At 44.6% G+C, this 27752-nt stretch overlaps 4 protein-coding genes across 11 annotated transcripts in view; 3 read left to right on the top strand and 1 right to left on the bottom strand.

Moving 5' to 3' along the window:
- Positions 1-2389: 2389 nt before the first annotated feature.
- Positions 2390-9772, bottom strand: LOC130405168 (uncharacterized). Of its 8 annotated transcripts, XM_056610175.1 has the most exons (9): positions 9663-9772; positions 7235-7289; positions 6081-6305; positions 4685-4841; positions 4340-4432; positions 4080-4169; positions 3671-3757; positions 3282-3344; positions 2392-3104 (listed from the first exon to the last, which is right to left on the bottom strand). In XM_056610175.1, the coding sequence occupies exons 3-9, from the start codon at positions 6291-6293 to the stop codon at positions 2980-2982; spliced, it is 828 nt and encodes a 275-aa protein (XP_056466150.1). In that variant the 5' UTR covers positions 6294-6305; positions 7235-7289; positions 9663-9772; the 3' UTR covers positions 2392-2979. The 8 variants fall into 8 exon arrangements, 6 of the variants coding, with proteins under 6 accessions (XP_056466152.1, XP_056466148.1, XP_056466151.1 ...); XR_008904305.1 differs by lacking the exons at positions 7235-7289; positions 9663-9772 and adding an exon at positions 4553-4583 and having other exon boundaries at positions 2390-3104; positions 4340-4408; positions 6081-7228; XR_008904304.1 differs by lacking the exons at positions 7235-7289; positions 9663-9772 and adding an exon at positions 4553-4583 and having other exon boundaries at positions 2390-3104; positions 6081-7228.
- Positions 9773-17422: 7650 nt separating this feature from the next.
- The window catches only part of LOC130404346 (E3 ubiquitin-protein ligase TRIM39-like), a 50359-nt gene continuing 40029 nt past the window's right edge, over positions 17423-27752 (top strand). The window contains exon 1 of the mRNA XM_056609023.1: positions 17423-17440. The gene's annotated coding sequence lies outside the window, so the exon portion shown is untranslated. The remainder of the gene's footprint in view (positions 17441-27752) is intronic.
- Positions 17479-27220, top strand: LOC130404907 (uncharacterized). Its single transcript, XM_056609851.1, has 6 exons — positions 17479-17604; positions 18570-20185; positions 23921-24127; positions 24235-24286; positions 24720-24887; positions 24992-27220. Exons 2-6 carry the CDS (start codon positions 18572-18574, stop codon positions 26617-26619), a joined length of 3669 nt encoding a protein of 1222 aa, XP_056465826.1. The 5' UTR covers positions 17479-17604; positions 18570-18571; the 3' UTR covers positions 26620-27220.
- Positions 23848-24720, top strand: LOC130404350 (serine/threonine-protein kinase pim-3-like). The gene is made up of 3 exons (XM_056609027.1): positions 23848-24127; positions 24235-24282; positions 24633-24720. The coding sequence occupies exons 1-3, from the start codon at positions 23990-23992 to the stop codon at positions 24684-24686; spliced, it is 240 nt and encodes a 79-aa protein (XP_056465002.1). The 5' UTR covers positions 23848-23989; the 3' UTR covers positions 24687-24720.

Here is a 27752-nt window from a genome sequence, read left to right on the forward strand (position 1 = left end):
CAATTAGGCTTTCCAGATCAAAGAGAAAATGCTGAACATGTGGTGCAGTTGGATTAATCAGCACGGCACACGTCAGGATGCACCTACCTGCGTTGGTGGGTTCAGATTATGAACACAAATCATATTAAAGGGTTATGGGGTAGTCATTACCGGCTTTATTATTTCTTGGAATATCCCCACAGAACACCATTTCGTTCAGAGATTCAGGTCCATATTGGTCCTGGAGCAAAGCCTCTGTGTCCCCCTACAGCCTGGAGTAAAGGTTGATCCCCCAACACACGTCCAAACAGATCAACATTGTTGTGGTTTTACCCCCTTGTTGTTTTGAACTCTCAAGGTCAACATGACCTAGGTGGACTGAGCCATTCACAATGACGTCTCCGCCATCAGTCCAGGGTTAGGGTGCAGGGTCAAAGGGCAGCAACATTTTCTCAAAGCACCGGATCAACCAACTGGGTGGCATCGGTCAGCAGACAAACACTAGGACGAGTGGATCCCTCATAAACATTAAAGCCCAATCAAATTAGTTTATTTCTCACATACAAGTGCAAGGAAAGTACACTGCTGGGCATTGCTGCGGCCCCCCCCCCACCAGATTGGACACAATACAAGCAAGAAACCAACAAAAGACACTCCAACCATAACCCATATGGAGACAAGGGATTCATTCATGGAACCATTAGTCCCATCAGGCTTCCACAGGCATGGGGCCTCCGTATGGGGCAATTTGAGTGAAATTAAGCTGCTGTATAAATGCCCCATAGTCAGGCTTAAACTAACTAAAGCCTTGACAAAGTTATGTTTTACTAATGAGATTATCCGTGCTTTCACTTCCTCCCAATGGCACTGCCCTGGACATGGGGAGGGGGGGGTGAGGGGGGGGGGGTGACCCCACCATTCAGCGGTCTGGATCCGACCCAGGCCATTCGCATGCGACCTGCTAATAGGCGCGGGTGGGCCGGAGCTGGGCGCTGCGTGCCAGAGCTTCGTTAGCCGCGGCGGCTCAGGTGGTGCTGGCTGAATAGAAGAGGAGAGTCACATGACCCCCTGGCCCGGTCCGGCCCCTCTGTGAGCTCCGAGCTGTGAATGACGCCACGCGGCCCGGAGAGAGAGCGATCACGTTGGTTTCTGAGGGCTACTGACCTGAGCCGTACCCTGAAGATAACTTTATGCCACAGGTCGGCTGATGGTCCCTCTGACAAATATCTGTCGCATACATTCTTGTGTTCGTAATATAATATCTATCGATAGAGCTGCATATTATGAACAATGCCAAGCGTATCATTCTGAATGTATAAAGTCCACTGTCCATCATTCAGCCATTCACCTATCAATCCATCCATCCATCCATTCATTATCTTCTAGCCATCCTCCGACGCATCCAACCACCCACCCATCTGTCCTTTCATTATCCACCCATTCCTCTTCCATCCACCTATCCATACATCCATACATCCATACATCTGGTAATCGAGTGATAGTCTGTGTGATGACCTTCAAAATTACACAAATGTAACCACAAGCACGAGGAGGAAAGGAGAAGGGAAGTTTACTAAGAGAGGAGGCTGTGGATCCCGGAGTTCAAAGTAAGATGGCTATTGGCAGAGACATGAATGGGGGGGTGGCGGGTGGGTTGGGAAAGCGCTACTGTATACGATACCGCTAAGTCCTCGCTAAAAGCTCTCTGATTCATTTTCTGGGAATTTCTCCAAGACAAACAACGTGTCTAAAGCCTCCCTCGGATCTGAGGCAGGAGCACGCAGGGAATTAGAAAGACAAACACACGCAGAGCGGGAGGCCGTACGCAGATGTGTATAAATGTGGAGGATTAATGCACGTCAGCACTTTTTTTGCCGCGGCTTGCTTGCCATGTTGTTCTATATGTTTGTACGTATATGTTGCTACTGCTTGTACTGCTTTCAAAAACGATGTACTTTTCCATACTGCTTTCTGCCCCTGCGTTGTGTATTAGAGGTTGAACACCTTGACCAGAGATTACTAATGAAAAATTACCCCTTGGCGGATTTTGGTATTTTTCATACCATGTGTCTCTTCTATCCAAAAATGTAAATAAAGAGAAACGGACGTATAAGAATCGGATCAAAAGATAGATACATTTATAGATAGATGGCTGGATATGGAGAGAGAGAGAGAGAGAGAGAGAGAGAGAGAGAGAGAGAGAGAGAGAGAGAGAGAGAGAGAGAGAGAGAGAGATAAATAGATAGCACACTTGTGAGTGATACATGCAACCACTAGATGGCGTTCTTCCATTAAAAACCACGTATCAAAATGTTTTTTTTATCCCAATTATCTTCCTTTCACCCTGGTGTCACAGGAATCTGAATTGACCACGGGCGCTTAACTGAAAATCCATGGTGGCCTCACGGAATCACGTAAATTGTCAGTGAAGCTGCCACAGATTTTGCTCCAATGCAAGTTGATGACACTCATATTCCGTGGCCCACACACAGATCACCGCTTCAACGATCGAGTTGACTCATATTATGGTGAGCAGGACATTATGAACAGAACTCCATTTCTGTATAAATTAAATAACTTACTCACCCCAGACAACACTCTTCCACCAATTCCCACAAACCCATAATGTACCCATCCAATAATTTAGGGGTGAGTAATCTCGTGTGTCTTATCGAGTGGGGAAAAAAGTGTAAGAATTTTGAACTTATTTTATTGTGCATGAAAATAACCGTATCTTTCTTTGTATGATTATGTGTCTGTACTGATGCACCTTCTGGCTGTTGTGGGGGCAATCCTTTCCTCTTTAGAAACTGTTTGACATAAGCAAATAGCGGTATGTTTATTCTTTATTGTCATTGTGCAATAAAACCATACAATGAAATCTGTTTATGCAGCCTCTAAAACAATGCTCACACAAACAGTCACACAAGGAATAGTATAAATACAGAATAAAACACAGTATAAAAAACACATTTTTAAGAAAACATAGTCAAGTCCTTTTTAAGTACAACTGTGCAGTCTAGGTGGGGGGAGGGGTGGAATTGGTTGCGTTTCCTTGGGCGTCTGTTTTGTATTTTGCCAGTCGTTGTTGGTGGTGGCAGGGCTGGCTGACAGGACAGTCTCCACTGAAGGTGTACACACAGAATATACAATATGCAACCAGGTCAAATAAAGATGCGTGGCTGCTAAAGGCATTCTACGAAAATGTCAAAGATAGCACAAGAAAGCGGACCAGCAAACACTAGGCTGAGCACACCGAATTATGGTCCTATCATTACATGCTAGGGGGGACTTTGGGTTACCTGTCTCAGTCTCTCGCCCCCCGTTGGTGGTGGTGTTGGGGCTTGTGGACAGAACCGTCTTCACTAAAGATGTACACCCAGAATATACAATAAGCAAGCAGGTCAGATATATATGTGTGGCTGATCAAGAACATTCTACAAATAATTTGAAATATAGCACAACAAAGTTGAACAGTCTACAGATAAGATGTAATTGTTGTAACTTGTAACTCCATAAAGAGAGAGGGTTTTGTTTGACATCGGGCATGGAAATGAACTAAATTATAATGCTCATTTCAGAATGCCGACACGCATAACAAATGACATATTACGCTTAGTGGGGATAATGTGACAGACGGCAGAATATCAGCTTTGTGTTGATTAGGTACTAATCTAACCTTAGTACTAACCTTTTGTGCTTGGGTGTCTCTTTCGTTTGTTGCCAGTCTCTGTCCCCCTGTTGGTGGTGGCAGGGCTTGTTGTCGGGAGAGTGTCCACTAAAGGTGTACACACAGAATATACAATATGCAAGCAGGTCAAATAAAGATGGCTGCTAAACACATTCTACAAAAAAATTGAAATATGGCACAACAAAGTTGAACAGTCTACAGATTAGATGCATTTGTCGTAACTTGCAACTCAATAAAGAGAGAGGGTTTTGTTTGACATCGGGCATGGAAATTAACTAAATCAATAATGTTAATTTCAGAAAAAAGACATGAATAACAAATGAAATAGTACACTTAGTGGGGATAATGTGAAAGACGGCAGAATATCAGCTTTGTGTTGATTAGGTACTAATCTAACCTTAGTACTAACCTTTTGTACTTGGGCGTCTCTTTCGTTTGTTGCCAGTCCCCGTCCCCCTGTTGTTGTTGGTGGCAGGGCTGGCGGACAGGGCAGTCTCCACTAAAGGTGTACACACAGAATATACAATATGCAAGCTGGTCAGATACATGTGTGGCTGCTCAAGCACATTCTACAAAAAAAAATTGAAACATAGCACAACAAAGTTGAACAGCAATAACTAGGCTAAGCACACTGAATTATGGTCCTATCATTGCAACTTATTGAGTTACCCGTCTCAGGTTTAACCCCAGTCTCTGGGCCCTCAATGGTGGTGGTGGTGGTGGTGGTGGTAGGGCTGGCTGAAAGGAGAGTTTCTGAAAGAGCTGTACACACATAGAATATATACTTTGATAAAAATATACCATAATAATGATAATAATATGCTGCTAAAGCACATTCTCACAAAAATATGAAAGATAATGATGAAGCTATGCTAACCACACCTTGTTGTTGTGGTGGGTCTTGGGTAACGGACTAAAAATTAAAAATGTAAGTACATTTTGTTATTTGATGCCACATTTTTCAGAATTAGGGTTGTATAGAGACGTTATAATGTACGGTAAATGTGGAATCACCTTCAATCATGAAGGTGTACATTTCTTCAATGTCATCCAGACATTTCTTTTCCCCCACACTTGGAACGAGCCCTTCTGGGAGGAGCATCCTTGCCTCCTTCTTCGGATATTCCAGAAGGAGGATGGGCTTCCACCCCACTGCATTCAGCTTCTCCATCTGAAAAAAAAAAAATCACACACTTTAAAAAGAATAATAAATTGTGCCAGTGATACGCTTGTCACCCACACTAGCTCATAGGCAGCTCGTTTCAATTGCAGTTCAGAGGCACACTTATTTATTTTACTTATTACTTTACTTATGCATACATCAGGAAGAGCTGATGTAAGATATGGTAAGTTGTGAGTTTATGTGGGAAAGGTGTGAATATATGTGGGTGGGTTTGGTGTGCCTTTCTACTTGAATGTGTGCATGATGCATGTATGAACGTGTCAGTACAGGAGCATAGTAGGGGTATCACTCGTGTCTGCCTTAGACTGTTCTGCAGAGCATGATCGAATCAAAACTATAACCCTCACAAAGCAATTTCACGTAAAGCACCTTCCTAAGTGGCATAATGCTGAATATTGAAGAGATTGGTAAATACTTTTCCTTCTACACCACACATCACATTCACTTACTCATATAACCCATGTGCTGTGCAATAACAGAATCTCACTCACTAACACGTCCCTGCATTTCACTCAACTGGACACTATGTACTTACATAATGGCACTTAGTAGGGAAGAGTCAACTGTGGCTGATATGGAGAGCTCCGACACAGAACTGAAGGCTATCAACTAATATAGGTGATCCTGGCCATTTCTGTAAGCTTTTCCAATGATAACACTTTTAAGTCAAGGTGCTAAAACTGATCAATAAATCGCCGCCATTCTCTAAACAGTGTTGGGTCACGTCACTATTGTTTATGTTTGGGGTTAAAACAAAACCAAACAAAGCACCTGTACTTCCTTAAACAGTCATGAAAGTGCAATTAAAAATACGTGCTTAACTGACTTAATCAACTTCTTCAGACTGTCGTTGAGTACATTTACAGCAGAAGTGTAAATTGTCACAATAGTTGGTGATAAACTAACGCTCTCGCGCTAAACCCCAATCCCCAGATGGTCAAGCCTGGAGCTGAATGTTTTTGTTGAGTTTTTGGATCCTTGGCTGTCCATAGGGACCACATTTCTTTAACAACGTATTCAGGGGGCAAACTGCTAGCGGATAGCAGAATGTAAAATACTTTACAGTAATACATTACAGATGATCAAATACCCACATTGTGAAAACCCCAAGTCATTGATGCCAGTGCACTCAAATACCCATCGCACACCACCTGGAACTAGGTCATTTTGACGCTACATTCTTAACCCAAGATGAGTAGTTTTGGTAATGTAGCACCAGTTACTTACCAGAATGACAGCATCATCCATTAGGTGCGAGGTGATCTGGTTTTTCTTTGTGTTGGCCACCCAAGTATCTTTTTCTTTTTTAAACTTTTCAAGTTTTTTTTTAAGCCTCAGTTTTTGTGGCTGTGGTGCCTTGCACATGGGGCATACTTTACAGCCATTAAAGATGTTTGCCTGACATGCAGGGCATGACTTTTTGAACCCTCCTCTTGCCATGTTTTTGATATGCTGTAAACCATAAACAAGAAAAGCACAATTTGAATTACCATTGTATATAAATACAAATGCTTTTTTGTTAAGAGATTTAACCATAAAACAGCACTTTCAGTCTTTCAACTCAGTTGTAATAAAGGCAATAATCCTGCGGTTTTCAACATTTCAGCTATTTCGAGAGTGATATTTGTGACCAATCCAGGGTATCTAGTATAACACAATGCGACTTGCTGTTCCCACGTCAAACATGGATTGATAAGTAGGTATTCCCCCAATGCTAATTGGACATCCATTAGAACTATGCTCTTCAGGTTAATAATAATAAAGAAACATTTCTTACGAGAGTATCTTTAAAATACATACATAAGGAAACTTCGCATCATCGTTGTGGTTGGTTGCCTGTCCTGGTAGTGGCACTTCAAATACACTACAGTGCTATAGCCAACATAAAGGCTGATAATTATGTTTACGACCTACTGGAGGTCTGACTGACTGGTTCTTACAATGTGCGTATGAGACTCGTGTAACGCCAGGCAGGGCATTTCCACTTCACCATCCCTAATGCATGCACTCCGCTCCTTATTTACATGGTGCTCATGCCCACACATCTGTTGTTTGCACAAAGACAGAGGAACGCGACCCACGGCTTTTCGATACACATAGTTCAACTCTAATACTGGCCGTCTACAGGCAACCGGGGCAACTGTTTTGATTACCCAAACCTGCTAAATCAGCTGGACCTGCACAATCAGAGCTAGCGCTAGCTACCATGAAACAACTGGGAAAAAGCTTTGCCTACATAATTGCAACACCATAACAGACTCAAACTGACTTTCACGATGCAACCGACAATGATGCACAAAAATAGTTAGGTAGGCTAATGACAGCCACTTTGTTTGGTGTTTTGAAGAAAGGAAGAATGCACACATGCTGGAGATACTTACCGATCGCGAATATGTTTATCGTATGCAGAATCCAGGAAAGGTCCCGCCTCAAGAGCTAGGATTGGACAGGAAGCCTGTCAGTCAAACTCGCATGCCTCCATTCTGATGCGAGCTTCAAAGCAGCTCGGAGGTTCGGAAGCTCTTCCGAAATAAAAGTGTTCGTGTACGTTCGTAGGCTATGACATAAAACCGGAAAAACAGCTCGTTCACACCTGATATCACATGAGCAGCCATTATTAAAGGTTGGGTATGGAATTTGTTTTTTGGCCATTTTTGCAAAATTACTTGAAATCCTTATCATAACCCGCTTACAGCCACTGAGTTAGAAGTACTGACATTAAACAAGTCAATCATCTGTGGAACGGGCAGGGCTCGAAAAACTCCAGCCAATCATTTGGATTGCCACCTCGTTGCATTGGACAGTAAGTACGTCAATCAAACGGTCGTACTGCACTCCCCCTCCCCCGCGCCCCGCGCGCGACCCCTTCGTGCAGTACTCGTGACCCAGAGCTCGTGAACCAGAGCGAGCTCCTGTTTGTTGTTATCCTGCGGTAGCTACTGGAACTAGTTAATCCACATTTGGACCTAGCAGTAGAAGACAATTTCCATGGCAGACAAGACACCACCATCCCCACCACCACCACCACCACCAGCAAAGAGAAGGAAAACTCTTTTTCAGAGAGTAATTGATAATAAAAACGCTGAAAGAGAAAAACTGAAATCAAGAATAATCCTAGGCGCTTCTTTCGAACGTTGGCGGCAACTGAAGGACGAGAAGGGTCTAAACCGATGCTTGTGTGGCGGTTGACCTAGTTTCAAAGTTTATACCGTTTATACTCGGTAATACCGGTGTTGAGACGAGTGTATTACTCGTTGTGAAAATGTCCACACGACACACCGCAGCAACCCTAGTGAAAACCAGGACTTCCAATACAATTATATGAAACAAACATACATTTTCTAAAAAAAGTAATGATTTATGTGACCGTTTAATGTTTATAACATCTGGTGCAACCATAGCCGCGAGAACGTATTCTCAGCAGGGGCCTGCACTAGACTCGCAACTCGTCACATTGATAAAAAAGATATATAGCAGCGCAGCTCAATTACACCAGTGCATGCGCGCACAGTTGAAAATCGATCGTTGTGTTCACTTCCTTCACACCATGGTTCACATCCAGCTGCTCACAGAACAAGTTTAGCGCACCACCGCTACCCTAACACTTTTTCATCTAACCATTTTTCAGCACTAGGTCATATGAGCATTAAATAAATGCTGCGTCTCAAAATGCCTTGGACAGCAGCGAGGATGACTCGCTTTGCCACGGGCCGAAACAGTTCGGAGCGACCACAGCCAGAGCGAACACAGCGGGGCAGAGGAGTGTCAGGAATAGTCTTTGGTGTACACATCAGTACGGCCTATTTGCACTACTGTTTAGTGGCAATGCAGTGTTTTATTCTATGCCTTTTTATTTTCGTATATTATTTCAATGAATACAATTTATTTATTCATAAAAACAAGATCTGGTCTTCAAATCTTTTTTCCAAATATAGGTCGTCTTACAATGGGGTTTGTGTTTATATTCGGACCAATACGGTACAGCGGGCGCTCACATGACGTTAAGCATTTCCTGGTGCATAATGTGACGCTTCAGAACCTAAAATCCCGTTTCTCCCCGTTGACACGACAACACATAACCGGCGTTTTCAGAAATCTCCACTTTGGCCGGAGTTTTTAAGAAATGATCGTTTTCTGTGATAAGACAGGGCCTCGGACAGGGGTTGTTGCAGCACCCCCAAAACCCCTACTTCCCGCGGTACTGGGTGCAACTTACAGCTGAATGTAGTGCCATGTTGTAAACGAAAACCTACGCTAGCCTGGCTCGCTCTCGCGCATCTCTGTTCGCGCTCGTGCATGATTGCGCGTCCAGGTACTTGGAATGGGTGGAGTCAGAGTCAGCGTTGAAGGAGAGGGGGTAGGACCATTTGAGTTGTGTATTTTCAAAATCTGCTGGCGTTTCGCAAATCGCGTACCCAACCTTTAAAACACAAAATTGCTGATTAAATAAAACATTGTCACACTCATTTCACTTTGCACTACCATTGATAATAAGTAATGAAAAAACTAAACTTGTGTTCTGCTCCCTAAAGTTACTCTGCCCTCTGTTCAACGTATATAACGAACATATATCATGAAACACACAACTACTTGCCTATCAATAGTCCGTAACTCATGGGCGTAATCACAAGTCAAGTAAGGTTAATGTGAGCCTTTTGCCTCGAACACACATGTCGCTATTTAGGAGAATAAATCTGTCTATACGGTCACTGGTTTATCAGGATGGTACCTTTGGCTAAAAACCTTTTCTTAAAGTACATTTTAAATGTATGCCGATGAAAAGACTTTTTACTGGATTATGGCACCTACCAAATCTCTTCCTGCGCTCCCTCCGGTCCAAAGACGTGTCCTCAGGTAGGTTCCTCAGAGAGCCCAGGGTCTTGTTCAGAGATGGCATTGGTGACCATGGTTCCTCTCTGACAGCTTCCAATGCTTCTGCTCTCAGGAGTCAGCTCTGCTATATCAGCTGGAAAAACCAATTCTGACCAATCATCAGCCTGCAATCTGATATCAGTGTCAGGAAGTGACAGTGGTTTTCTTCTACTCTTATCAGATGTCTTTATTTGACGCACGGACGCATGCAAACACAACAAACACACACACGATCATTTTTTATTGAATACAAAGATACAACATACATAGGTATACTATAGCAGATAGCGTAGTGGACATGTCTAGCAGTCCAATACAGATTTGTATTCATATTTTAACACAACTTAACTTACCACATTATGGGAACGGCAGAATTTGTGTGTTTTGCTGACACTTGAAGTTTCAAAGTTTTACTGGTCACATGTTTGCAAAAATAACGTTTTACATACAGTGAAATTAAAAAGGGGTCACCACTCTGTCATTCATTGTGCAAATTATTGGGACTTGAATAAATAATAGATAATAGTAATTTAAAAACCGACATCCCTTAATAAGGTGAGACTAAAAAGTCATTAAAAAATAAAATGGTATATGAATATAAAAGTGCATAGAAAGTGGTTCAGAAAGTGCAAGAGTGGCAGTTATAGTCCACCGGAGTTAAGCAGTCAAACTGCCTGCAGTAAGAAGCTCCTTCTCAGTCCCTCTGTCCGAGCTTTAAGGCAGCGTAGCTGAGCGCACCACCCTTCTAGGTGTGTGTGTGTGTGTGTGTGTGTGTGTGTGTGTGTGTGTGTGTGTGTGTGTGTGTGTGTGTGTGTGTGTGTGTGTGTGTGTGTGTGTGTGTGACATGCTGGCTCCATGCATGCAACATGAACCGGGGAGACCACGCTATTTTCACAATAATAAGTAATTTATTATATAATAAACATAACAATAAGAAGTGTGGTGCAAGTCAGTATAAATCTAAGTAACCTAAAAGGTAATGTAAATATCAGTCCATGTGAATACAAAGGAAGCCAAAGGAAAGCCAATGCTGGGAGGAGGGAGAAGCCACGTCTGCTGTCTGGGCAGGCTCTTTATACTGCCACCGGTCCATCCCACACCTGCCGACAATCCCCTAATCAGGAGGGAGAGAAACACAGGCATACACAGCAGGGGCGGGGTCAAAGACCCAACTGGGTCGTCACATCCCCCCCCCTTAAAACAGAAGCCCACCTAAATGGGATTCTGTTCCAAAGAAACAACCACATAAAATAATCGATCAAAATAAAAACAATAACCAATCAATCCAAAACATCAAAACCCAACTACCACCAGTTATCTCCCCCCCAAGACTCCTGTCCCACAGCAAAACCGGGCCCGGAAAAGCACTTTAAGAGGGACAGGGAAGGAGAGAAATAACCCCATGCCTATATGTATGAAACCAACCACCTACTCCATCAACTCCGGAGCGCGGGACAAAGCATCTGCCACAACGTTGTCCACGCCCCGTATGTGGCGAATCTGAATATTGTAGGGCTGCTGCAGGTGAGCGGCCCGCTCTCAGACACTCTTCCTCCGGTCTGCCAACAGTGACTCCATCTGGTCTGCCAGGAGAGTGTGCAGCTCCAGCTCCAACAAGTTGATCTCCACCACCTTCTCCTGGAGACACTCCACCAGGTTGTTGGCGTACTGGGTCATGGCCCTGTAGAAGCGGAGCCGCTTGTCCGAGGCGCTGCCCTCCAGGTTCTCCGTGGAGCTCCTGGCGTTCTCCACGTCCCCCTCCATCCCCCTCAGCTTCGCCTGCCGCGCTCGGTGCACCTCCTTCAGCGACTCCAGCTTTCCCTCAAGCCTCCGTTTCAGGCCTCCGACAGGCGGCAGACTCTCTGGGTAGTTGAAGCCGGCCTTCTTCTGCCTGTGTTGGTTTCTCCTCCGGCTTCTGCTGCTGCTGCTGTAGTTGCTGGCTTCACTGCCTGAAGGACTCTGTTCACCTGGACGTCTTTTGAGTCCCTTGAAAATCTGAGTCTCCTCCCAAAGTTTCTGCTCCTCTTCCTCAGAGTCAGATTTACTTTCATCGCTGCTTCCTAGTTTCTGCTCAGTAGAATGTCTGCCGTCAAGAGCATCTCCTCCTTCGCTCTGATCCGACTTTGGTGGCATCGTTTCTCGCTTTGAATGGCACGATATACCGCGGCCTTGTGAACTTTGAGACGGCTCGATGGTCACTATTGGTAGTGCTGGCCCACTTGGCCAGACACGATCTCCTGCCAATTTGTTGCCCAAAATCATATGCACTCCCAGTACAGGCAACGCAGGGCACACGCCGACAACAACATTCCCCTTCACCAGATCAGAACTTAGTTCGATATGGTGGAGGGGAACAGACATAGTCTGCACTCCCATGCCTCGAATTAGCACAACATTCCCCGTGCTCGACTGCCCTGAGAATGGCAAAACGGACTCAACAACAAAAGTTTCAGTAGCACCAGTATCCCGCAAAATCTTTACCGGCCTCTTCTCTGAACTACCTACAAGTGAAACAAATCCGTCCGTAATAAACGGTCCGTAGCCTTCACCTACGTGCCCGATGCCGGATTCAGAAAAACACTGACCTTCCCCAGGAAGATCCAACACCCCACAGCCTGAACCCCCCTTCGAGGCAGTACCCTCCGTAGGGCCTTTGTTCACCTGCTCAACGTTGGGTGTGGGGTTTGACTGCCGAACATTCGCCACGCATCCAACCCCATTAGCGGAGGATGGCCCGCTGAAATTTGACTTGGTTGGAAGTCTATTCCGTAGTGACGGACAGTACCTCTTCCAATGACCACTTTCATCACAATAATGGCACCTTTCATTGTCAGCCTTATTCCTATATGAGGAATCCTGTCTAAACACAGCCTGACCACTATCTTTCCCATTGTACCGAGTGGTCCGACGCTCATCCCGATCGTGAATGACAGGTCTATGAGTTAAAGCATACTCGTCCGAGAGTACGGCAGCCTCCGCGGCCGTCTTAACCTTGTGCTCATTTATAAAGGCAGCCAGATGCTCTGGTACAATGTTTATAAACTGCTCCAATACCACCAAATCACTCAGTTGTTCCAAGGTTACTACATTGACTGCGGAACACCATTGGTTAAAATAACCAACAAGGTCTCTGGCCACCTCAGAGTATGTTTGCCGGTCACCTTTTCTCCAATTTCTAAAATGCTGTCTGTAAAACTCTGGCACTTGTTCGTAAGCCCGCAATATGGAGTTAGATTCATGCCAAAACCCTGCACACACGCAAAACGTGTTTTGCTCACGCAAAACGATTCACACGCACACAAAACGTGTTTTACTCACGCAAAATGATTCACACACACGCTCAGTGTGGTTTGCAAATACAAAACATCATTCACAAACTAAAGCATTTTGCTTCAGAAACAAATACAGTATGTTTTACACAAAGTACAAAAAAATCCTTCAAGTACACAAAACAATTCTACAAGTACGGAACACGAAAGCTGCGCGTGGATCGGAATGCATTTGCGCACGGATCGGATTGCATTTGCGTGAGGAACAGCAAGGCGGAAAATTAGTGCCAAAAGTCACGTGACAAATAAATGTCCTGTTATTCACACTACACAACAGCAGGTGGCGGTGTTGAGTCAGTTTAAGGCCGCCAGGACGATCTTTTTTCTCCCCAAAATCTTTATTTGATTCCAAAACAGAGTGGCGACACTTCCATTGGACTCACCTGTTGGCCGCTCATTTTGTTCAATTTAATCTCCCAAACTAGCTTTTCTCCGTGTCGTACGTTTCCGTGACAAAGGGGCGGCAAGTCGCATAGTATGGAGTTGAATCCACACACGTTTGGCCGGCATCAAATAAGATTTTGGGGAGAAAAAAGATTGTCCTGGCGTCCTTAAACTGACTCAACACCGCCACCTGCTGTTGTGTAGTGTGAATAACAGGACATTTATTTGGCACGTGACTTTTGGCACTCATTTTCCGCCTTGCTGTTCCTCACGCAAATGCAATCCGATCCGTGCGCAAATGCATTCCGATCCACGCGCAGCTTTCGTGTTCCGTACTTGTAGAATTGTTTTGTGTACTTGAAGGATTTTTTTTTGTACTTTGTGTAAAACATACTGTATTTGTTTCTGAAGCAAAATGCTTTAGTTTGTGAATGATGTTTTGTATTTGCAAACCACACTGAGCGTGTGTGTGAATCATTTTGCGTGAGTAAAACACGTTTTGTGTGCGTGTGAATCGTTATGTGTGAGCAAAACACGTTTTGCGTGTGTGCGGGGTTTTGGCATGAATCTAACTCCATACCGCAATACTGCTGCCTTCACCGACTTGTAACACCTACGCTCAACCACTGACAACGCCACATATGCGTCTTGGGCGCGCCCCTCGAGAACTGCTTGTAGAAGCAAAGTGCGCTCCGCATCATCCCACTCCCGCTGATCAGCAATCCCCTCAAAGAGGGAGAAGAAAATGTCCGGGTCTCGGTCGTTAAATCTTGGTAAAAACCTAATCATATTAGAGAGGTTTCCCTCTGCGCCCGATCTTGACTCCCCAGCTTCAGTACCCCGCATTTTACCCTCTGCAATTAATTTAAACTTCTCTCTCTGAAGTTCAGACTCGGTTCTCAGTCTCTCGCTTTCCAAAGCAAGACGCCTCCGCTCTAAATCAGCTTCACGGTCACGGTCTAGATGCCTCTGCTCCGCCTCGAAACGCCTGAGCAACATTTTTTGTTCGAAACTCAAATCCTTGTCCCCAGAACGCGAATCTTCATCCGAGTCGTTTGGTGTAGAGGGCTCAGTCTGAGTTCTTATAATAGACTTCTCTACCAAACCCGATCTTATCAATTCCTGTAGTTCCTCTTTTCCTAAATCTTTCCGCAGACCCTCCAATCCATAATGCTCAGCCACCTCCCACAATTGTCGCTTGGTACACTTATAAACTTTAGCCTCCGATGGGGCCTCAACAAAAGCTTCCATGTCCCTTTTAAGCAATGCTTGTCAAATGCTTACCAAATAAATGCTTATGTTGCTCTAAACCGGATGATAGAACAAAGCTACAGCGCACCGAACAGCCAACCAATTGAACACAGGTGTAACAAATTTCCCACCAGACCGGAGCAGCCCCGCATCTAACTGTAGAACACAGCCCTACCTACTTCTAAGCTAGTCTTCGTGTGCCCATAGCAATTTGGTTACAAGCAACCCCAGCGCGTCCGACACACCAAAAATAACAAACAAAAACAACAAAGGCAAAACCATAAACAGCGGTAAGCGCTCTACTCCTAACGCGAGGACTATCAGTTGCTCCAGCAGATCTAATCTACCAGCCTTCCATGGTAACCCCCACACCTGCACCCAATTGAAGCTACACCTAGCCTCCTAATTGGCTCTACTCCTCCCCAGCAAATCAAACAAAGCAATCCATATCAACCAAATAACCAATTAATCCAAAATCTCAATTTATCATTTAACCAACTCAACTAATTTAGCGCGGGTCTCCCCCAATTCCATTTAATGCCACTGTCCAGGCAATTCCTACCCGTCAGTACAAACCAAATGCCAATTTGACAAAAATTGCCAATCCAAAAAAGTGGAGGAAAATTTCCTTTACCTTACCCACTTCCAGAAACAGATCCCGGACGAGCCCCCATATGTGACATGCTGGCTCCATGCATGCAACATGAACCGGGGAGACCACGCTATTTTCACAATAATAAGTAATTTATTATATAATAAACATAACAATAAGAAGTGTGGTGCAAGTCAGTATAAATGTAAGTAACCTAAAAGGTAATGTAAATATCAGTCCATGTGAATACAAAGGAAGCCAAAGGAAAGCCAATGCTGGGAGGAGGGAGAAGCCACGTCTGCTGTCTGGGCAGGCTCTTTATACTGCCACCGGTCCATCCCACACCTGCCGACAATCTCCTAATCAGGAGGGAGAGAAACACAGGCACACACAGCAGGGGCGGGGTCAAAGACCCAACTGGGTCGTCACAGTGTGTGTGTGTGTGTGTGTGTGTGTGTGTGTGTGTGTGTGTGTGTGTGTGTGTGTGTGTGTGTGTGTGTGTGTGTGTGTGTGTGTGTGTGTGTGTGTGTGTGTGTGTGTGTGTGTGTGTGTGTGTGTGTGTGTGTGTGTGTGTGTGTGTGTGTGTGTGTGTGTGTGTGTGTGTGTGTGTGTGTGTGTGTGTGTGTGTGTGTGTGTGTGTGTGTGTGTGTGTGTGTGTGTGTGTGTGTGTGTGTGTGTGTGTGTGTGTGTGTGTGTGTGTGAGTGAGTGAACCATTACCACATATATCCTTAAACACTGTCTAACCCCTCCCTGTTCCATTACCACATATATCCTTAACCACTGTCTAACCCCTACCTGTTCCATTACCACATATATCCTTAAACACTGTCTAACCCCTCCCTGTTCCATTACCACATATATCCTCCAACACTGTCTAACCCCTCCCTGTTCCATTACCACATATATCCTTAAACACTGTCTAACCCCTCCCTGTTCCATTACCACATATATCCTTAAACACTGTCTAACCCCTCCCTGCTCCATTAGCACATATATCCTTAAACACTGTCTAACCCCTCCCTGATCCATTACCACATATATCCTTAAACACTGTCTAACCCCTCCCTGTTCCATTACCACATATATCCTTAAACACTGTCTAACCCCTCCCTGTTCCATTACCACATATATCCTTAAACACTGTCTAACCCCTCCCTGATCCATCACCACATATATCCTTAAACACTGTCTAACCCCTCCCTGATCCATTACCAGATATATCCTTAAACACTGTCTAACCCCTCCCTGCTCCATTACCACATATATCCTTAAACACTGTCTAACCCCTACCTGTTCCATTACCACATATATCCTTAAACACTGTCTAACCCCTCCCTGCTTCTGGCAGTTTGCATACAAATGTCAAACACAAGGAGGGTTTACATATGAGGGCGGCCGTCGGTCCACAGCCGCAACAAATCATAAAGAAATGACACATTTAAAACTCTTCAAAATCCTCACAGAGACACCTGGGGACAGGTTGAAGAAGAATAAGGCGGAGTTTGGATTTTTATTTATTTCTCTCTCAATATGACTTCATTATCATTAATATCATGCATTTCGATTTCTCCATTCAGTTATTAAGGGACTGTAATATGACAAGTGAAGGAATATTTGTCTCAGGGAGGGGGGGGGGGTTATATCCCCAGCATACTGTTATAAACAATACATTAAGTCTTCCATCTTATAATTTCTGGATTTTCTAGGTAAACCTATTTTTAATTCGGTGGAATTAACTGCCGCACGGCTGCAAGTGTTTGTTGGCACTGACTGAAGGTGAACTCGTCGTTCTGGTTCGTCTGCCCTACCCCGAGTCACATGACTTGGCGGTTTTATGAGGTTAGAAGCTGGGAGAGAAGCCTTATATCACTAAAAGTGTTAACTTAATAGACTGTCGAGAAAATACCATGCACAGTCAAAATCAAGTCAAATGTGTTTGTACAGCTCTTACTCAGTTACAAAGTCACAAATCACCACTAAATCACAAACTTTATTTTTTACCCGGAGTCACTGTGTCGGGTCATTTTAAGGTTGAACATATTTGAATGCCGCAAAGAAGAGAGAACATATCAACGCATTTTAACCTGCCTTTACTGAATGCGCCCACATTCAGGGTGTGGACGTTTGAAACGTCAGTAAACCGTGGGGGCGGAGCCAGGTGTTAGGGGAGAAGCCAGGTGTTAGGGGAGTAGAGGAGAGGACGTCATATTGAGGAAACGAAACTTAACATTCGAAACCAAAGCAATCCACGTCGAAGCTGTTCTCCCGTTCAGGAGAAAAATAAAACGCATTTTGGAACAAAAAGTCAGACAGTAAGAACAAGTAAGTAAAACAGCACAACTTTGAGGAGCAGTTAAATAAGATAAGATAAATGCAATTATTTATTTATAGCTGTCAGTTAAACGCGTTATTAACGGCGTTAACGCAAACCAATTTTAACGGCGTCAATTTTTTGATCGCGCGATTAACGCAAATCTTTTATTAAACAAAAAAATATATATATATTTTTTTTTCTTAGGCTCAAAACAAAGAAGCAGTAGCCTGACTGCTATGTTCAAATGACATTTGTTCAAAGCAGTCTAAACGACTGCTTAGATTTTGATTGCACTATAGGCTCTTTTTTTGTATCTTCCTGTTTTGATCAGTATATGCCAATGTTGTTATCAATAAAAAATCATTTGCACAAGGCAAGCCGATGCACTTCACCATGTTGATAAGAGAATTAAAACGAGAAGAATTAATGGGACACAGAAATCAAGGGATATTTAGCATAGAAAACTAATTTGCGATTAATCGCGATTAATGTGAGTTAACTATGACGTTAATGCGATTAATCACGATTAAATATTTTAATCGCTTGACAGCTCTTATTGTCATTTCAGCCATATACACAGTATACAGTGAAATGAAATAGCGTTTCCCAAGAACATAAGGTGCAACATAGAGCGACAATAAGAACAACAACAACAACATGCTACATATAACTGCAAACCAGTAAAGTGACTGTGTGGAATTTGTAGTGCAGGAATATAAATATAAATATGACTATGTGTCTGAGTAGTGCGGAAATATAAATATGAATATAATAAATATGAATATGAAACCAAAGTGCAATAGTGCATAAACCAAGGGCAACAGAGATGATCGGATCAGTCCCTTAGAGTTGAGGAGTCGGATGGCCTGGGGGAAGAGGCTGTACTGTAGTACTGTAGTAAAACCTCTCTTCCTGTTATTGAATAAGATATCTATAATTGCTCAACACAAAAAAACTTGTCGTCTGTTTCTAGGAATGGCCTGTGCTAACACGTCGTGGTCTGAAGAGAACTTTTCATGTTCCATCTGTCTGGATGTGTTCAGCAGTCCAGTTACCACCGCATGTGGACACAACTTCTGCAGAAACTGTCTAACAAAGTTCTGGGATGAACAAGTCCTGTACAAATGTCCTGTTTGCAACAAGCTTTTCAACACAAGACCTGATCTACGGGTCAATACCTTCTTATCAGAGCTGGCTGCTCAGTTTAGAACAACCGTACGAGTAAAAGAGCAGCCTTGTGTTGAACCAGCAGAAGTTCCCTGTGACGTCTGTACTGGGACCCAGCAGAAGGCTGTGAAGTCCTGTCTAATGTGTTTTACCTCTTACTGCCAAACCCACCTGGAGCCACATCAGAGAGTCGCTCGCCTGCAGAATCATCGGCTGGTCGAGCCTATGGACCGTCTGGAAGACAGGATGTGTAAGAAACACGACCGACTTCTGGAGCTCTTCTGCCAGACTGAACAGGTGTGTGTGTGTCAGTTCTGCACAGAGGCAGACCACAAGTCCCATCCTGTTGTACCTCTGAAGGAGGAATATGAAGTGAAGACGGCCCAGCTGGGGAAGATAGAGGCTGAAGTTCCGCAGATGATCCAGGAGAGAAAACAAAAGATTAAGGAGATCAAAGACACAGTGGAACTGAGCAACAAAGACGCAGACAGAGAGATAGCCCATGGTGGGCAGGTCTTCACTGCTCTGATAGGCTGTGTTGAAAAGGGCCGGGATGAATTCAACCAAACGGTTCAAGAGAAACTGAAATCCACAGTGAAACAAGCTGGAGACCTCATCAAAGAGCTGGAGCAGGAAATAGAAGATCTGACCAATAGAAGCTCAGAGGTGAAGCGGCTCTCACACACTGAAGACCACCTCCACTTCCTCCAGACCTTCAGATCCCTGAAGGATCCTCCACCCACCAGGGACTGGACCACGGTGGAGCTCCGTTCTCCGTCATACGTAGGGACCTTGAGGAGATCCCTGGATCAGCTGGAGGAGACACTGAACATGGAGATGAAGAAGCTGCCTGATGATGCTGAACTGAAGAGGGTCCAGCAGTATGAAGTAGATGTGACTCTGGATCCTGATACAGCTCATCCCAGGCTCATCCTGTCTGAGGATGGGAAACAAGTACATGATGGAGGTGAAGAGGAGGAACTCCCAGACAACCCTAAGAGGTTTACATACACTCCATTTGTTCTCTCGAGGCAGGGCTTGTCCTCAGGGAGATTTTACTTTGAGGTCCAGGTTAAAGACAAGACTGCATGGGGGTTAGGAGTGGTCAGAGAGTCCATCGACAGAAAAGGTCTGACAGAGCCGACCCCTGAGACGGGTTTATGGACTCTTTGGTACAACAATGATGCGTTGTTATTTTATGATGACCCTGTTGTCCATCTCCCTCTGAGAGCTGGGCTCCAGAAGGTGGGGGTGTTTGTTGAATATGACGAGGGTCTGGTCTCCTTCTATGATGTGGAAGCCAGGGTTCATATCTACTCTGCTACTGGCTGCACCTTCACTGAGCCTCTCTATCCAATCCTCTGTCCATGGATACATGAAGAAGGTACAAACTCTGCCCCCCTGATCATCTCACCTGTCAATCAAACAGACTAGGACCTTTGTTTGATAATAAAATAATCACACGACCAAAACAACTAATGTTGTTTCCTGAATTAGAATAGAATTAGAATCTCTACTATGTGAGATCAGAGAGATCTGCATTAATGTCATACTGCTGTCATTTAACGAGAAGAATATCTTTAAGAATTAACCCTGTAGTTGTGTAACATAACACTTTATAAAGGGTTATATTACACTCCATTCATGTGTCTGTTTTCCTTTTATTTATTTTACATGTTTAAAGATATACATTTTTTTGCAGTTACGTAGAACATGTTTAGAGGATAAATATGTATGAATAATAATTTGAAAATGTAATATATATTTGAATATTGAATGACAAAACAATCCAATGTCTTACACTTGTGATTTTAATAAAAAAGAAAAGGTTCAATATTGTAAAGTGTGGCCTACATTATCATTTAATGGATCGTTTCAAGGGAATAGATCGACTGTGTAGCCGCACCCATTCTGCCGGAGATGGAGAAGAGCAATACATTCCGGTACGTTTTTGCGGGAGCCAATCACCAAGCTGGCTTCTCCCCTGTGGCTGGTTGAACAAGTATAAATATAAGTATAACTACTGTTTCTGTAATCAAAGAAGTGTAATACAAAAAATTAAAAAAAATACTTCTAAAACCCTGATGATTTTGATAATTTCGAGATTGATGGAACGTTTTAAATCATTGAAGAAATGTAAAAGTTTGTAGTTGATGAACCATTAAATTAATCTCCAATATACAACAACCGAACATGTGTTACACACTTACACAAAGGTCACACTGACTACATGTAAAGATACTCCCCATGTGTGTGAGTACCGTGACTTTGTCTTGTCAGCTCTCCTCTCTTCTCTTCTCATCTCTTCTCCTCCTCCTCCTCCTCTCTCTTATCTCTACTCTCCTCTCTCCTCTCCTCTCTCTTATCTCTGCTCTCCTCTCTAGCTCATCTAGGATTGTGTTCATTATTGTCGTACATTACGCATTAAGTGATGTACGACAATGTCAAAGGTCACCCCATTTAGATTGGTGAATCTACAATATATGTAGTACAACAGAACTCCCACTGGGGGAGCTGCACACCTTGCATGTTATGTGTCCCTTTGATCTTACAAGGCTTGAGGAACATGGTTCACTAATAAATCCAATCAAATTAAAACATAATCTCCTTAATCCAGGAAACGCGAAACCTTTATGGATTTCTCGCTACTGGAAAATGCCTTGTAAACTCTCTGTTGGCATGTTTAGAGCATAGATCTTTAGAGTTTACTTTTAGTAGAAGAAGCTGTTGCGAGCGGATGATCGACCAATGAGAGGACAGAGAAGGTGGAGATGAGGAGTAGCATGTGTGAGTAGTAAATCACATACTTTCACTTTCACTACTTTTGATCGCGCGTACTTCCGGTCCCAGACAGGAAGTAGCGGGGCCTCTGTGCCAGATGTGTGTGTGTGTGAGTGTGAGTGTGTGTGTGTGTGTGTGTGTGTGTGTGTGTGTGTGTGTGTGTGTGCGTGCCATGCCTGTGAGTATACCTCCACAGTCTCCTGCAGCGTCCTCACAGCCCTCTCCTTCTCCTGCAGCATTAACCGGAGTGCAGGGTCTGTCACGTTAAAATTGTACCGGGGGCGAAAATTGTACCGGCCTACGTCATCGTTTGTTTACATCCTGACAACCTGACAACCTTCCCTGCAACAGACGACGCGATGCAGAAAACATGTTTCCAAACGACGAAATAACATAATACAGATAGCGGATCGCTATCTGAATTATGATAGATAGAGATAACACTTGTTTTTACTTTATATTTGTATTGTATTTAATTGTTTAATCGAAACAATAAAGAAAATTGCCCGCGAAACGGGCGATCGCGTCAAATGACGCGTCAAATCACGTAGGAAGGTTCTTGAACATTCTAGACTATGAAACCTGCTTAAAACACTCAGTTTACTAGCTAAATTAGATTAAACAATTCAATACAATACAAATATAAAGTAAAAACAAGTGTTTTCTAGCGATCCGTTATCTGTATTATGTTTCAAGAACCCTCCTACGTCATTTGACGCGATCGCCCGTTTCGCGGGCAATTTTTTTTACTGTTTCGATTAAACAATTAAATACAATACAAATATAAAGTAAAAACAAGTGTTATCGCTATCTATCATAATACAGATAGCGATCCGCTATCTGTATTATGTTATTTCGTCGTTTGGAAACATGTTTTCTGCATCGCGTCGTCTGTTGCCGGGCAGGTTGTCAGGATGTAAACAAACGATGACGTAGGCCGGTACAATTTTCGCCCCCGGTACAATTTTAACGTGACAGGTCCATCTCTGTGACGTCGCGCTCCAAGGCCTTGGGTTTGCTGTCCAGCAACAAAAGAAGCCCCAAGCACTGACGTTAGCGGAGCTAGTTGTTCTCTTCTGACGTAAAGGGATTCTGTTCAGTAAATACCTGCCATTCACCGGGAACCTTTGGATTCTTCTGCTGCCCTCCACGGCTTTCATCTGAGCCTGAATGAGGGCCTCCAGTACATGTGTTTCTGACGAGCACAGCAGACAAAGCCTCAGAAGAAGGCCCTGTGGCTGAGTCCGGGAACCGGCCCGTCTCACAACCAGCAACCAGGCCGGGGGGGGGGGGGGGGGGGGTTAGTAAGAGCCGACGCATCCGGTCGTGATCCGGGGAGGGCAGAGGAAGAACAGAGCGGCACGGAGAGCAGAGGAGGAGGCAGCGACAGAGGAGCTTGATGTGTCTGGTCTGGTCTGGGGGGGGCTGGTGACGCGGGGGGGGGGGGGGGCTCCTCTGGTGACGGGGGAGAGGGGTGCGTGCGTTTGTGTGTGTGTGTGTGTGCAGGCGTGCGTGTGTGTGTTTTCAAAGATGTTCACGTGCGTCAACAATTACAATAATTGTTTTTAATATTGTTGTGGATTATCTGTTGCCAGTCTACAGCCCATTTAGAACATTGGAAGCATATTCCTCAGATTTAAATGAAGTTAAGTTAATTAAGTTAAGGTATCCTTTATTCTCTGTCTCTGCTCTTGACCCGTCCGGGAGCTGGTGAACACACACACACAGAGGAGTGACCTTGACCCCACACACGGGGGCACACACACGGGGGGTACCCCGGCGTTCCCGGAGCAGTGGGCGGCCGCAGTGCAGCCCGGGGGCTTCAGGTGCCTTGCTCAAGGGAACCTCCTCTGTGGACGAGGACGGAGGAGAGCGCTGCACAACTACTGCCCCCGTCCACATAGCTCACCTACCGGTCGGGACTCGACCCGGTCACCCTCCGGTTACCGGTCCACCTCCTTAACCAGTAGCCCCCGGACGCCCCGCGGACGTTCAGAAGGAGGGGCGGTATATAGAAACACTGAGGAGCCCTATCACAGATAACATGTTTAGGGAAGTGAAAGTCCTGCTCTGAGTGAGCTAGTGTGCTCCGTGTGCGGAGGGCTAGTGAGGGGGCAGAGGAGCAGAGAGGATCCCGAGGAAGGCCCAAGCCCCTCCAAGAGGTGGAGGACCACCACAGGGCAACACCCTCCCCATTTGGAGGCTGTGGGGCGGCCGGAGGACCCCTCTGAGGCCCGTGTAGACCCGGGGGGGGGGGGGGGGGGGGGGGTCTCCGGCCGGATCCCGGGACACAGACGGAGCTGACAGAGGACTCAGCTCGTCTGGAGGTGTTGAGCGCTCCGACCACAGCTCCCCCCGTATCTCCTCCTCCTGCAGGACCCGCCTGACGACCTACAGCACAGGTCAGACAGATGGAGGGTGAGATATGAAGGGCTGAACGGAGGGATGGACGGGTTAATAGACTCAATAACGGTCTGGGTGGTCTCAGCCGACTTTGACGCTCCGTACGAGGAGCTGCAGCAGCTGGGACAGGGAGGCTTCGGGAGTGTCTTTGCTGGCTGCCGGAAAGAGGACCGTCTGCCTGTAAGAGTGACGCCACAAAGCCACACTCTGTGGAAGCACATACGCGTCTGATTCACGGCATCCTCTGTTAAACACTAAAGCAGTGAGCTTGTGTCTTTGTTGCTTAGGTCGCTATAAAGCACATCCCAAGGGCCAAGGTCACAATGACACAGGACGTGAGTAGCTTTAATTTAATTAACAAGTAACATTACTGTAAATCTTCCATCTCATAATTTGTGAAGTTTCTAGGTAAACCTACTTTTAATTCAGTGGAATTAATTGCCGTGCATTGCATTGCCGTGGGTACTACGTGACGGTTTCGGTGCGCCCTAACAGTTGCTCCCACGCCCCCTCCCTTCTCCGTTTGTTTCGTGTTTTTATATTAAGACTGGAGAAAATACTACGCACAGTCAAAATCAAGTCTAATGTATTCTTACAGCTCTTACTCAGTTAGTCACAACACAACTCACCACTGAATCACAAAGTGTATTTTTTCCCCGGGCTCTCTGCGTCCAATCTTTTTAAGGTTGAACATAATTCAATGCCGCAAAGAAGAGAAAACATCAACGCATCAAAGTAGCCTACACAGTGCATGAATGCACCAAAGTCTGAGTGTGTTCGTGTGGGCAGAGCCAAGGGTTAAGGGAGGAGCCATGTGTTAGGGGAGGAGAGGACGTCATATTGAGGAAACGAAACCAAAGCAACCCACGTCGAAGCTGTTCAACCGTTCAGGAGAAAAATAAAACGCATTTTGGAATAGAAAGTCTGACAGTAAGAACAAGTAAGTAAAACAGCACAACTTTGAGAAAGTTAAATCCTCTCTTCCCGTTATCGAATTAGAAATCTATAATTGCTCAATACATGAACCTTGTCCTCTGTGTCTAGGAATGGGATGTGCTAACACTTCCTGGTCTGAAGAGAACTTTTCATGTTCCATCTGTCTGGATGTGTTCAACAGTCCAGTTACCACCACATGTGGACACAACTTCTGCAGAACCTGTATTACAAAGTTCTGGGATGGACAAGTCAAGTACAAATGTCCTGTTTGCAACAAGCTTTTCAACACAAGACCTGATCTACAGGTCAATACCTTCTTATCAGAGCTGGCTGCTCAGTATAGAACAACCGTACGTGTAAAAGAGCAGCCTTGTGTTGACCCAGCAGAAGTTCCCTGTGACGTCTGTACTGGGACCCAGCAGAAGGCTGTGAAGTCCTGCCTAGTGTGTCTTATCTCTTACTGCCAAACCCATCTGGAGCCACATCTGAGAGTCCCAGGCCTGAAGAAACATCGGCTGGTCGAGCCTATGGACCGTCTGGAAGACAGGATGTGTAAGAAACACGACCGACTTCTGGAGCTCTTCTGCCAGACTGAACAGGTGTGTGTGTGTCTGTTGTGCACAGTGACAGACCACAAGTCCCATCCTGTTGTACCTCTAAAGGAGGAATATAAAGTGAAGACGGTCCAGCTGGGGATGACGGTGACTGACGTTCCGCAGAAGATCCAGGAGAGGAAACAAAAGATTAAGGAGATCAAAGACACAGTGGAACTGAGCAACAAAGGAGCAGACAGAGAGATAGCCCATGGTGGGCAGGTCTTCACTGCTCTGATAGGCTGTGTTGAAAAGGGCCGGGATGAATTCAACCAAACGGTTCAAGAGAAACTGAAATCCACAGTGAAACGAGCTGAAGACCTCATCAAAGAGATGGAGCAGGAAATAGAAGATCTGACCAATAGAAGCTCAGAGGTGAAGCGGCTCTCACACACTGAAGACCACCTCCACTTCCTCCAGACCTTCAGATCCCTGAAGGATCCTCCACCCACCAGGGACTGGACCACGGTGGAGGTCCGTCCTCCGTCATACGCAGGGACCTTGAGGAGATCCCTGGATCAGCTGGAGGAGACACTGAACATGGAGATGAAGAAGCTGCCTGATGATGCTGGACTGAAGAGGGTCCAGAAGTATGAAGTAGATGTGACTCTGGATCCTGATACAGCTTATCCCCTTCTCATCCTGTCTGAGGATGGGAAACAAGTACATCATGGAGGTGTGGGGAAGGAACTCCCAGACAACCCTAAGAGATTTAGAACGTATCCATTTGTTCTCACGAGGCAGAGCTTCTCCTCAGGGAGATTTTACTTTGAGGTCCAGGTTAAGGACAAGACTGCATGGGGGTTAGGAGTGGCCAGAGAGTCCATCAACAGAAAAGGTGAGACGGTGTGGACCCCTGAGACGGGTTACTGGGCTCTTTCCTATAACAAGGATGTGTTGGTATTTAGAAATAACCCTTCTGTCCGTCTCCCTCTGAGAGCTGCGCTCCAGAAGGTGGGGGTGTTTGTTGATTATGATGAGGGTCTGGTCTCCTTCTATGATGTGGAAGCCAGGGTTCATATCTACTCTGCTACTGGCTGCACCTTCACTGAGCCTCTCTATCCAATCCTCTGTCCATGGTTACATGAAGAAGGTAGAAACTCTGCCCCCCTGATCATCTCACCTGTCAATCAAACAGACTAGGACCTTTGTTTGATAATAAAATAATCAAACGACCAAAACAACTAATGTTGTTTCCTGAATTTGAATAGAATTAGAATCTCTACTATGTGAGATCTGGGAGATCTGCATTAATGTCATACTGCTGTCAAATAACGAGAAAAATATCTTTAAGAATTAACCCTGTAGTTGTGTAACATAACACTTTATAAAGGGTTATATTACACTCCATTTATGTGTCTGTTTTCCCTTTATTTCTCTTACACGTTTAAAGATATACCATTTTTTGCAGTAATGTAGAACATGTTTAGAGGATTAATATGTATGAATAATAATTTGAAAATGTAATATATATTTGAATATTGAATGACAAAACAATCCAATGTCTTACACTTGTGATTTTAATAAAAAGAAAAGGGAAATATTTTAAAGTGTGGCCTACATTATCATGTAATGGATCATTTCAGGGGAATAGATAGACTGTGTAGCCGCACCCATTCTGCCGGAGATGGAGAAGAACAATACATTCCGTTACGTTTTTGCGGGAGCCAATCACCAAGCTGGCTTCTCCCCTGTGGCTGGTTTAACAAGTATAAATATAAGTATAACTATACTGTTTCTGTAATCGAAGAAGTGTAATAAAAAAAATAAAAAAAAAGGCTTCTAAAACCCTGATGATTTTGATGATTTTGAGATTGATGGAACGTTTTAAATCATTGAAGAAATGTAAAAGTTTGTAGTTGATGAACCACTATGTTAATCTCCAATATACAACAACCGAACATGTGTTACACACTTACACAAAGGTCTCAGTGACTACATGTAAAGATTCTCCCCATGTGTGTGAGTACCCTGACTTTGTCTTGTCTCCTCTCCTCTCCTCTCCTCTCCTTTCCTCTCCTCTCCTCTCCTCTCCATCCTCTCCTCTCCTCTCCCTCCTCTCCTCTCTCTCCTCCTCTTTCCTCTCCCCTCTCTTTTCTCCTCCTTCTCTCTCTTATCTATACTCTTCTCTCCAGCTCATCTAGGATTGTGTTCATTATTGTCATACATTACGCATTAAGTGCGTTCACATGTCAAAGGTCACCCCATTTAGATCGGTGAATCTAAAATAGATGTAGTACAACAGAACTCCCTCTGGGGGAGCTGCACACCTTGCA

Source organism: Gadus chalcogrammus, chromosome 15, assembly GCF_026213295.1.
Source record: "Gadus chalcogrammus isolate NIFS_2021 chromosome 15, NIFS_Gcha_1.0, whole genome shotgun sequence".
NCBI classification, from domain to species: Eukaryota; Metazoa; Chordata; class Actinopteri; order Gadiformes; family Gadidae; genus Gadus; species Gadus chalcogrammus.